This window comes from Salmo salar, chromosome ssa12 (genome assembly GCF_905237065.1).
Source record: "Salmo salar chromosome ssa12, Ssal_v3.1, whole genome shotgun sequence".
NCBI lineage: Eukaryota > Metazoa > Chordata > Actinopteri > Salmoniformes > Salmonidae > Salmo > Salmo salar.
This window is the reverse complement of record NC_059453.1, coordinates 67,811,679-67,824,300: the sequence shown is the minus strand read 5'-3', so window position 1 is coordinate 67,824,300 and position 12,622 is coordinate 67,811,679. Positions and strand designations below refer to the sequence as shown.

The 12,622-nt window shown below is 41.8% G+C and overlaps 1 protein-coding gene across 1 annotated transcript; it reads right to left on the bottom strand.

Annotated features, from left to right (window-relative positions):
- Nucleotides 1-2,032: 2,032 nt before the first annotated feature.
- LOC106565648 (transmembrane protein 88B) lies at nucleotides 2,033-11,387 on the bottom strand. Its single transcript, XM_014132978.2, has 3 exons — nucleotides 10,895-11,387; nucleotides 8,246-8,543; nucleotides 2,033-3,059 (listed from the first exon to the last, which is right to left on the bottom strand). Exons 2-3 carry the CDS (start codon nucleotides 8,540-8,542, stop codon nucleotides 2,832-2,834), a joined length of 525 nt encoding a protein of 174 aa, XP_013988453.1. The 5' UTR covers nucleotide 8,543; nucleotides 10,895-11,387; the 3' UTR covers nucleotides 2,033-2,831.
- Between the last annotated feature and the right edge of the window lie 1,235 nt (nucleotides 11,388-12,622).

Genomic DNA, 12,622 nt, shown 5'->3' with positions numbered 1-12,622 from the left:
GAGTGGCTGATCTCTGAATGTGTGGTTCCCACCGTGAAGCGTGGGGGTGTTTTGCTGGTGACACTGTCTGTGATGTATTTAGAATTCAAGGCACACTTAACCAGAATGGCTACCATAGCATTCTGCAGCAATACGCCATTCCATCTGGTTTGCGCTTAGTGGGACTATCATTTGTTTTTCAACAGGATAATGACCCAACACAACACTGATGGAGTTCTGCATCAGATGACCTGGCCACCACAATCACCTGACCTCAACCCAATGAAGATGGTTATGTGGGAACTCCTTCGAGACTGTTGGAAAAGCATTCCAGGTAAAGCTGGTTGAGAGAATGCCAAGAGTCTGTAAAGCTGTCATCACGGCAAAGGCTGGCTACTTTGAAGAATCTAAAATATATTTAACACTTGGGTTTCTACATGATTCGATGTGTTATTTCATAGTTTGTCTTCACAAAAATAAAGAAAACCCTTAAATGAGTAGGTGTGTCCAAACTTTTGACTGGTACTGTATAATCCACATATGAATTCACACGAGCCTACATAGTCTACTTGAACTAACTACAAACACCCCCTTCCAGCAGCCACCTGGAGTCAATTCGAAATATTAATATCTTCCTGCTGGAGGATTATTTTCCTCCTGCGACGAAATGGGTCATATTAAGAGCCGACATCTGTACAGGTGTAGGATCTTAATCCTGCACCGCAGGAAATGCAGATGACCTTCATGATTTACAGAAATTAACTGAAAACCCGCACTAACACACAGTTAGTTATATTAACAGTATTGCACTTTTCATGTAGCCTACTTTTGGCCAGCTAATAGCCTAAGCACCAACCAAGCAACATTATTGACTAAACGTTCAAATCCTGTTTCTGCAGGATTATTTTGCTGTGACAATATAGGTCAAATTAAGATCCTACATCTGTACACAGCAGCTTCAAATTCACCATCTTCATTACCTCATGTCCTTTCATCTGATAAAAGTTTGTTGCCATGCAAGAGCTCAATATGACTCTATCATTGTGGTGACAAAATTAGTATTTTAATTTATTTAACTAGGCAAGTCAGTTAAGAACAAATTCTTATTTTAAATGACAGCCTAGTGGCTTAACTGCCTTGTTCAGGGGCAGAACAACCGATTTTTACCTTGTCAGCTCAGAGATTCAAACCTGCAACCTTTCAGTTAGAAGTCCAATGCTCTAACAACTGGGCTACCTGCCGCCCCAAGTATGTTGTCTAGGTAAAGGGGTGACATAAAAACATATACATGTATTCAGAGAAATCCGTAGTATTGGTTTTACATTTCTAAATGCAGTGCACAGCATGTCCTTAATTCCGTTCATACATAGTAATTGAGTAAGACAAGCAGGCTACTTTAAAATGTTTACTTGAAATGAGATGGGGATTTTTGGTTGGATGCTCTATACACTCTGTAAATGTGTGTGTGTGTGTGTGTGTGTGTGTGTGTGTGTGTGTTGTCTGCCTCAGACAACATGACTACTGGATGCCATCTTTCCATGAGTAACGTCTTTAGATCTCTAATGAACAGGCTGTATCACAACCGGCCGTGATTGGGAGTCCCATAAGGTGGCACACAATTGACCCAGTGTCGTCCGGTGTAGGCCGTCCTTGTAAATAAGAATTTGTTCTTAATTGGCTTGCCTAGTTAAATGAAGGTTAAATTTAAAAAAAAAGTATAATCAGCGATTAACATACTATTGAGTAATGCTTTCAAAGTAGTAGACCATGTTGGGAGGAAGAGAGTCACTCTATTAAATAATATGACAGAACCACACTGTCTCTCAGGAGCAGATTGAGGAATGTCTAGGCATTATCTGATATGAATCATACCACACATCATATAAAGATCTATGTGAGATAATGACAGTGAAATGTCCATGGATTTAAAACTGTATATCTATTTGAACTAAGTGTCCTCACCATTAGCGTCTACTATGTTTTAATTCAATCCTTGGAGACATTATCAACCATTAGAAAAATACCTACAGATAGACGGATCAAAGACTTGGCATTTCAGCTCCAATTCCTTTTACGGTGGCCGCAATTAAGGTGAATTACCAGTAATGTGTTTACATATAAGTCAATTACTAGGTACATAGAAATGTAACGTTGGTAGGATCTGATAAGTACAAAATTAGTAATGACAGCTCTGTTTAAACACATCAGAAGGATTTTTAGCAAGTAAATATGCCAATATACTAAACAAAACAAAAAAACTGAAAGCAAACACAACAGAAAAAGAAAAGGCTACAATTCTGTCTCATCCCGTTCACACATGACTGATGTAGAGCAACCTAGGCTACTTTTATGAACTATACTTACATTGAGGTAGCTTACATGGCACTTTTACAAGATGGTGAATATAATGAAATCAATAGAATGAACAAAATCTGCTAAATAAGTAAGCTTGTAAACATATTTTCCTTCCATTCTAGACATTTGAGTGACAGTTTATACAATACTCTGTCGTTTTTCTGCTACATCAAGATTCACAACCATATAAGTTAGCAGATAATTGAAAATAGATCAATATACTTAACCAACACAAATCACAGAGAAGAGCTGCTAGTATATCCCACCTTTACCTCCACTGTTTCCTTCTGACCAGCAACAGCCCTATAGCCACATGTAAAGCTCTGTCTTTAAACAATTGGACTGGTTCACATTGTATCCATTTGATTGTATGACATTCATTACAGTTTAATAGGACACTAAATAGATTGACACCGCGATTCTCCAGGACTCGATTCTCTCTTGACTGTTAACCTATTGAACTCTTTGAATACTGGTTTATTTTAGCGTTGGTCCAATCAGACCCAGGCACGGACATCGCCCCCCCAGTCCAAGCCCCGTCCACGGTACCATGCGCCTGTTATTGGCTGAAACAGCAGCAGGAGTCGCAGCCTCCGGAGCAGCCCGCAGAAGATGGCCGCCGCCACCACCACCAGCGGTGACATCATCACAAAGCCCAGGATGATGAGGGCAGAGCAACTGTTGTCGTCGAGGTAACGGCAGATAGGAGAGGGGGAATCTAGGACCTGCGAGGGTAGAACGCAGACTGTTACATTCAGACAGAAACACACTCCAGTGATAGGGACAATTCTATTGATACAGTATGTGTTTCTGAGTTGTTTTTGTTAGTGATGCAAATGTTTGTGCTTTAGTTTAACTGACCAGAACTGAGGGGGAAGGAGAGGTGAGTGTGTGTGTGTGTGTGTGTGTGTGTGTGTGTGTGTGTGTGTGTGTGTGTGTGTGTGTGTGTGTGTGTGTGTGTGTGTGTGTGTGTGTACACAAGAGGGACGATAACACGGAAGGTACTGGGGTGTGTGACAGACTCTTTCCCAGTTTCCCTCTGCTGTTAACTGTTCAGATAAGAAGGAGCCCAGAGCTGCCAATACAATCCCTAGGCTGTCAATCACCTGTAAGCACCACAGAAAGAGAAAGGGAGAGATATATAGAGAGAGGGAGAGAGATATAGAGGGAGGGTGAGAGAGAGGGAGGAAGGTGGAGAGAGAGACTGGGATGAGACGAGAGAGACAGTCAGAGAGACAGATAGGTAATGGAGCCCCTGCTCTGCTTACTAGACTTGATAATCTGTGACATACATTACATAAACCAGAGTATGTGGACACCTGCTCATTGAGCATCGCATTCCAAAATCATGGGAATTAATATGGAGTTGGTCCCTGTTTTGCTGCTATTAAAAGCCTCCACTCTTCTGGGAAGACTTTCCACTAGATGTTGGAACATTGCTGCAAGGACTTAAGATTTCCCTTCACTGGAACTAAGGGGCCATGCCCAAACCATGAAAAACAGCCCCAGACCATTATTCCTTCTCCACCAAACTTTACAGTTGGCACTATGCATTGGGGCACGTAGCGTTCTCCTGGTGTCCGCCAAACCCAGATTTGTCCGCCGACTGCTAAAGTGGTGAAGCATGATTCATCACTCCAGAGCATGCATTTCCACTGCTCCAGAGTACAATGGTGGTGAGTTTTACACCACACCAGCCGACGCTTGGCATTAAACATGGTGATCTTAGGCTTGTGTTTGGCTGCTCGGCCATAGAAACCTATTTCATGAAGCTCCTGAAGAACAGGTCTTGTGCTGACGTTGCTTCCAGAAGCAGTTTGGAACTCAGTAGTGAGTATTGCAACCGAGGATAGATGATTTTTTTTTAAGTTATGCGCTTCAGCACTCAGCGGTCCTGTTCTGTGAGCTTGCATGGCAAATCACTTCACGGCTGAGCCGTTGTTGCTCCTAGGCATTTCCACTTCACAATATCAGCTTTAGCAGGGCAGACTGACTTGTTGGAAAGGTGGCATCTTATGATGGCGCCACATTCAAAGGCCATTTTACTGCCAATATTTGTCTAAGGAGATTGTATGGATGTGTGCTTGATTTTATACACCTTTCAGCAACAGTTGTGGCTGAAATAGCCGAATCCACTAATTTGAAGGGGTGTCCACATACTTTTGTATACATAGTGTACTATATACAGACACTGTCAGCAAGAGGGAAGAAAGAGCGATACAGATACACAGAGTTGGACAGACAGGCAGACAGACAAGCTCATGCACACACAAACAGACAGATATTCAAAAATGCACCAAAACACTTACATACAAGTACACAAACACTCAAACACACTCAGTGTGTTTTCTTTAGGGCTACATTCTATAAGAGCCCTCTGGCATATAATTCTCTCTTTGTCAGCATTTTCAAGAGGAATTTCCCCACCCACCTTGACTGAACGCTGCAACCTCGAGCCCATCATCAATCTACACACACACACACACACACACACACACACACACGCACACACACACACACATTTTCTCCACTTTATTCTTTCTGTCTTGTCAGCATAGGCATGGGCCCAGCTGGGGACTAATTGGCACTAATTCAACAATCATGTCTTCTCATGGATATCCTCTCTCACTGTCCAATCCTTCACTTCTCCAACAGTTGATTGACATCCCCAACTCTGACAGGCAGCAAGGGTCTATACTGGCACTTGTTGTATTATATATAGTAATGTTCACAACATACTATTAGGCTACACATTACACATTACACATACCACTCACATTCTGTATATTTGTACATCTTTCCCAGCCATCACTAATGAAGACGTCTTGAAAATGCCAGTGTCTTCAGGACACTTTAAGACATTAAGAATCAATTAAAATAAAATTAAATAAATTAAATAAATTGCTATTGATTTAATTAAAGGCAACTTTCCAAAGAAAGAGTAATCAGTGTGTTTGATCGTACACAAACTTCTTCCAAATGTCAAAAAAGTTAGCAAACGGCAGTAAAAGGAAGACAAAATACAACAGAGACACATTTTAATGTAACATCAATAATGGAGACAAGCAAGGCCACCTGGCACGGTGCCAACTCTACCAGATGATGAGCTGAAGAAATATGACTGCAGATCGCTGTCAGAAGGCGATTTGGGGAGTTTACTTTTCGCCAAGGGCAACAGCTGTAGATCTTAGAGGACACTTTGGCATCATTATGAGACTGATAGCGTTTACTGACGTGTCCGCGCCATGAATCTGATCCTCATGGCGTGTCTAAGGAGGACCGCTTCAAAATGCACATCATAATCCTGTTTTAGACACATTCCACCTGTTCTTAAAGGTGCTCTTAAAGTTTGTCAGACGTGTTAAAGAGATTGAACGGGATCTTAAGCACTTACAAATCCATAATATATTGTACGAATTGGAATTGGTAACCTATCATTCGGATTACAGAATGTTTTATGTATTTTTTGCTGGACAGAACATATCATATACGAAATGGATGACGTAGTACACAATTGTGCACAATTTCCGGGGACCCGTTTTGGCTTGTGAACACTACTTTCAAAACTACTGGCTGAAATTATACATAACCTTTATAAAATATCTTTAAAGGAAAATACAGGTTCCAGGAAAACTTTCCTGTAATGCAGGAAATGTAAAACTTGAAGATTAATTGAGGTTTAAAAAGGCTTCTGAAGTTTGTAATTTCCACTTGATTTTCCCGTATGAAAAATGTATCAACCCCTAATAAAAAGTCAATTAATTATAATCCACATAATAATTCCCATTTCCTGTTGCTGCAGGATTATTTTCCTTTTGCATGCAAAATGCATCATACACTGACACTTTCTGTATTTTTAAAGTCTATATCTTGAAAACTTGATTGCTGACATGTAAAACATTTTGGGGATTGTATCAACAGTGGACTAATGAAACATACTAAAGGATAGTTTTTGAGTGGAATTTTCCCTTGAGTTCTTAAAAGTGTTCTATTGCCAAGATGCATCCAGCAATATGTCTACCTTTCTCATTCATTTGGGATTGAGTAATATACTGTAGTATAATAGGCCAATGAAGTGATGTCATCTTCTGGGTGAGGCTGACAGAGGTTGGCAGGGACGTCATATCTTACCCAGAAATGTAGGGGTATCTGTCTGCCCCTGATCCAGGTTGTTCTCAGAGCCAGTGCTGAAGTCACACAGGGTTTGCCCCAGAGTTCCCTACTCGTCATAATCTACATACTCCCACTTGGACAGATACTTGAACCTCAACGTCCTGTCCCACCCTAAGGGTGTGTCTGTTTGCCTCTGGTCCAGGGTGTTCTCGATGTCGATTCCATGCACCACAAGAACTGAATCCTACCATTCTTTAGATACTTGGGCATGCCCGGTATACTTTTACTGTGTTGGGTTAGGGGGGAGAAGGAAGGAATCTTTCATTTAAACTCATGTTGAAACATCTTCATGTTGGAGCACAGAAGACAGTTATCCACTAGTGGGGTTCTTATTACGTAAAGGTTATTTTAGTTCCATTTAAGTGATAATGCCTGAGAAGCCGGTGTTTGGAGGATATAATGGCACGGGTGTTGTTAAGCCCGAGACAGGTTACTAAACATATTCAAATAATGATTGACATATTTTCCTTAAAAACATTATTTTGATTAATTTATTCATACTATTTCATCCTTCCACAAGATATAGTTCCAACACAAATCTAGGATTGCTAGAGACACGACCCAGTCGTTCAGTCGTTTTGTTTTGTATCTATGGACGCGACCCAGTCGTTCGTTCTAAATGTTCCTCTGCCATACTGGCTGGCAACATTCTTATCCCTTGCTTGCTAGCCAACTACGGCTAACTTACAGTCACATCAAACAGTGCAGACAGAATGACAGCAAAGTAGTAGCATTTGCATTTGTTTAAGCTGTTTTCTAGTGACATTTATTTGGATACATCCATAACAATAAGCTGATGAGGTGCGATTTCGCCTGGCGTAGAAAATGTGCTCTCTCATCAGGACACTGTCGTTCATAGGAGCTAGCCAACAACACAGCTACAGTAAGACAATCACTTCAAACTGAAGCTGGAAGACTGCAAATTATTTGCGTTTCATTTGACCTTTTTAACAGTTGACAATTTTTTGTATATATCCATAAAAATGATGCCAGCTGAATCATGATTTTGACTGGCTGAGAAACGCTGCCTGCCTGTCTGTCTTGTCCCGACTCACAACACGTTCCTTACTATGGAACAACAGATTTCATTTGAATATTGAAACAATGTTGCAAATGTCGGAGATACAGACAGCAAGGTTTATACAAATCCAACAAATCTCCACTGTTGAAAACTAAATGTTAGTCTAAAAGAAATGTGAGATAATGTCTAGATGCTTTTTATAATGGCGATCAAGTTATTAAGTTGCTTGGCTGGGCTGATGAGACAGTGGATTGCTCAGTCAGATGGAACAGAGTAAATAGGTATTTTAACGTCATAGATTTAGCCGGCGGTGAATTGTGGAATAGACACCGGCTGGAATGCGCTTTTAACAAATCAACATTCAGGATTAGACCCACCCGTTGTAAAAATGCAAAAAAAAGCTGTTTAAAGGGTTGCCATGGGTTACAGGGCTCAACCTCAGAGCCAATCAGCTATGATCATGATTCTTGTGTGGTTCTCTGGCAGAGTGAGCCAGTGTACAGCTCAGCATCAGGTCACATATTAACCAGGGGTGGGAGACTGTGAGCGGCTCTGACTTGACTGGAGACGCTCTGTGACCTCAATTCTGAGATGAAATCCTACCAAGTACCAGGAAATGGCTGTCATAAGGAATTGGAATTCTAACCACAATATTCTGATGTTGTCAAAGTTTGTGTTAGAGACTTTGAGTAGCGCTATAAGCGGGCCACTACTTACCCGTGAGTGGCAGAGGAAGCCGGCGTAGAGCAGCAGTGAGGCGGGCAGCAGGACCAGGGCAAACACGGCCACCAGGACCAGGACACACACCAAGGCCAAACCCACATTCCACAGCAGCATCCCCGCCCCGCACGCCACACAGCCACAACTGCCCCGGCGGCTACCCCATGCGCTGCCCTCACTGTGGGCCGTGGGAGGAGGCAGCATCTTCACCCTCTCACCCACCCAGAACTCCTCCTGCTCCTTCTCCTCATCACCTGAGCCCCCCTCATCCAGATCCAAGTCCACCCCACACATCCTGATGGAGAGAGAGAGAGAGGGAGGGAGACAGTAGGAGGAGAGAGAATAATTTGATACATTTAACCATGTAGTGTTATCAGGAAGAGAATGTCATTTTTCATTGTTGTGGTTTAATCCTACTTTTCCTACAATCACTTTTTCTCTATTTCCCCACACATTGATGCATTTACCGCTGGGATGTTATGGACCACCACACAGCTTTGTGACTAAAGTAATGTTTGATGAACAGCTCTAAACAGACTTTAACAAACAGAACAAATGTACTATGTATTTGGTGTAAAGCTGCCTGATCTGTGATGATGAAATATGACTAATGTGGCTGATTATATGTAATCTCCAATGTAATTGTCATGTTTCTCACTGTTTTGAGTAACACAAACACAACTTTTCAGGTGATTTACCTATCAAGCTCATTTCAGAATAGGAACCTTGCTTGGCTGTGAGAATGTGAAGTACTGGAGGATGTTTGCTTGTGTAGATTGTCATGATTTGTGCCAGTGCCAGCCTCCAGGTGTGAAGCTATTTCAATAATTGAAGTCTGATAATAGCACACCAAACCTCATATGAGTGGAGCAGCTGGCCTTTCCCACATTCCAATAGATCCAATCTCACGTATCGGTTAGATGTTTATCCTGTCATATAATTCCTTGATTTAACTCAACACTCAGTTTTAACTGTCATGTAGATATTTTATTTAGCAATAAAATGGGTTTGTAGGCCTTATGACTATTGAGGTATGCAAACAAATCCAGGAAAGGAAAGACTTATTGATCCCTCGACCTCCCTTTTGCATCTATTACAGTGGGTGAAAGTCCACTTTGTCTCTCCGTCCAGAAATGTTTTAACTTCCTTTTCCTGTGTTAACACAATGAGTCCCACCACGACACCGGAATTAATTTGGAATTCTGACCCTTTTTAAACATCATGTGTTTAGGTTACAAACTTCTGGGTTGTACCATTGGATTAGTATATTTCTTCTGCATCTGTTGATACCATTAATCTGTGTGATTAACGGGGGCTGAGCTAGTCGAGTCCGAATAGTTTGAGCGAAAACTATTAAAACTACAATTAAAACCTATCTATGAAAAGCTGAGACTCTCACAAACACGCACATGTAACATGTGCATGACGCTATGACGCTCACAAGCTACACAGGAGTTGTTAGAAGGTAAAGGCTTCTTCTACATAGAAGATCCAAGAAATCCAAGGACATAGTGTCTATAATACGGTAATAAGCTCACATAGTTGCTGTCACAAACTCCAAACTCCACGTTTTGCTTTGCTTATTTGAGCTGTTCTTGCCATAATATGGACTTGATCTTTTACCAAATAGGGCTATTTTCTGTATACCACCCCTACCTTGTAACAACACAAATTATTGACTCAAACGCATTAAGAAGGAAAGAAATTCCACAAATTAACTTTTAACAAGGCACACCTGTTAATTGAAATGCATTCCAGGTGACTACCTCATGAAACTGGTTGAGAGAATGCCAAGAGTGTGCAAAACTGTCATCAAGGCAAAGGGTGGCTACTTTGAAGAATCTCAAATATAAAATATATTTTGATTTGTTTAACACTTGTATGGTTACTACATTATTCCATATGTGTTATTTCATAGTTTTGATGTCTTCACCATTATTCTGCAATGTAGAACCCTGGAATGAGTAGGTGTGTCCAAACCTTTGACTGATATTGTGTCAATGAGAGAGAGAGAGAGAGAGAGAGAGAGATTACTGTTTATATTTCCAACCTTGTCCTCTCCTGCTCTTGTTGTGCCACAAACACAATATAGACTGATATAAAATGTCCCAGTTACCCTTACCATCACGTCCAGATACATTTAATGATATTGTGTCCAATAAAGGTATATGCTATCGTTTTCTTTATCATCACCCCCACAGTCCTTCCACTTAGGCCTATCCCCACCCCATCCTGTCGCTCAGTGGAATCAATAACAGCGATCGAAACCCGCCTTCACCTCCCCACCCCACCAAGACTCTGATTGATCCGTCATTCTGAATTCAATCAGTGAGACACCTTCACCGACCGGGTGCCGAGCAGCAGCACCGCAGGACCCCCAGGAAATATCACATCTTGTTGAACACATCAATACATTCTAGCCATTCACACTACTATAAATAACTTTGAAAGCCAACAATGTCACAATACAACAATTATTTTCCTCCAATAAATGTATGTTTGTTTGGTGTTGATGTTTATTGTCCTTCAGTTTAGCTTCATACACCTTTTTTTCTCTTAAGATACAGTATTTCACAAAATAAAACAATGCAAGCTGAATTTTATTCCAAATAGGCCTACATGGAATAACATGACATTTGCACCTACCTCACTCTGTCTGTCACTATTTCTCAGAAGTCTCCTTTGCAATTGTTGACCCCAGAAACAGGAGCAGGTGCTGCCAAACTCTCTAGAAGATGTCAGAATAAGGCGTTTGCTGAGAACAGTAAAAACAAACAAAACAGCACCTTTTAGGATACGCACCTATTGCCTTTTGCAAGACAGTAGCACAGCGATGCGCGCGTTCTGCATGCGAGTGTATAGATGAGCAGTGCGCGGAGCGGTGCGCGGGGCGCGTGCTGTGAGTGGGTGTAGGTTACTATGTGTGTGTGAGAGAGAGAGAGCGAGAGTCCACCTCATCACAATCGGAAACGGCACTGTCCTCTTCAACATAAGTGACTTCACATGCACGCGGCTGGGTAAAAGTGAAATAACGGGGACGAGCAGAGCATATCAATAACACTATTAGCCTATTCACCAGCTTGAATAATGTCCCACTTCAGGCACGTGCACAGATAGGGCTCTACCTGTGTCAAGGTCGCCACCCCCTGTCTGTTGTTTGCGCCTGTTTATCTGCCCTGTAGAGAGCTCGCACGCGCCCGGTTGCGCCTTTTCCCCAGTCTGCCCTGTATGGAGATTGCGCGCACCCGGTATCCAAACATGCATGGCTTGAGAAATGCGGTCACTGGTAAAGTGTGTGTAGCTATAGCTACCTAGTTTAAATATCAACAGTACTGCCACAGTAGCATAACATTTGATTAACACTTGATAATACCTGATTTAGCCTACATCATCATAATTTGGTCTGGTTGGCTGATATGCGTAGCAGAAAGAGGCAGAAAGACAGAGAGGTAAATCACAATCAGTAAAATAATTATAGTTTGCTAACTAGCAGATTTACATCAATCATCGACATCAACGATCATCATGAGAGCCCACCCTCTTTTACCGATGTCAATCATGTATTTAGGAGGCACCATCTATCTTCAGAGCTAGTGCTGCTAGGTGACTTAAACTGGGACATGCTTAACACCCCAGCCATCCTAAAATGTAAACTTGATGCCCTCAATCTCACACAAATGATCAATGAACCTACCAGGTACCACCCCAAAGCCGTAAACACGGGCACCCTCATAGATATCATCCTAACCAACTTGCCCTCTAAATACACCTTTGCTGTTTTCAACCAAGATCTCAGTGATCACTGCCTCATTGCCTGCATCCGTAATGGGTCAGCGGTCAAACGACGTCCACTCATCACTGTCAAACGCTCCCTGAAACACTTCAGTGAGCAGGCCTTTCTAATCGACCTGGCCCGGGTATCCAGGAATGATATTGACCTCATCCCGTCAGTAGAGGATGCCTGGTTATTTTTTTAAATGCCTTCCTCACCATCTTAAATAAGCATGCCCCATTCAACAAGTTTAGAACCAGGAACAGATATAGCCCTTGGTTCTCTCCAGACCTGACTGCCCTTAACCAACACAAAAACATCCTGTGGCGTTCTGCATTAGCATCGAACAGCCCCCGTGATATGTAACTTTTCAGGGAAATTAGAAACCAATATACACAGGCAGTTAGAAAAGTCAAGGCTAGCTTTTTCAAGTAGAAATTTGTTTCCTGCAACACAAACTCAAAAAAGTTCTGGGACACTGTAAAGTACATAGCCCATCTATAATTTAGCCCAAACAACTACCTCTTCCCCTACTGTATTTATTTATTTATTTTGCTCCGTTGCACCCCATTATTTCTATTTCTACTTTGCACTTTCTTCCA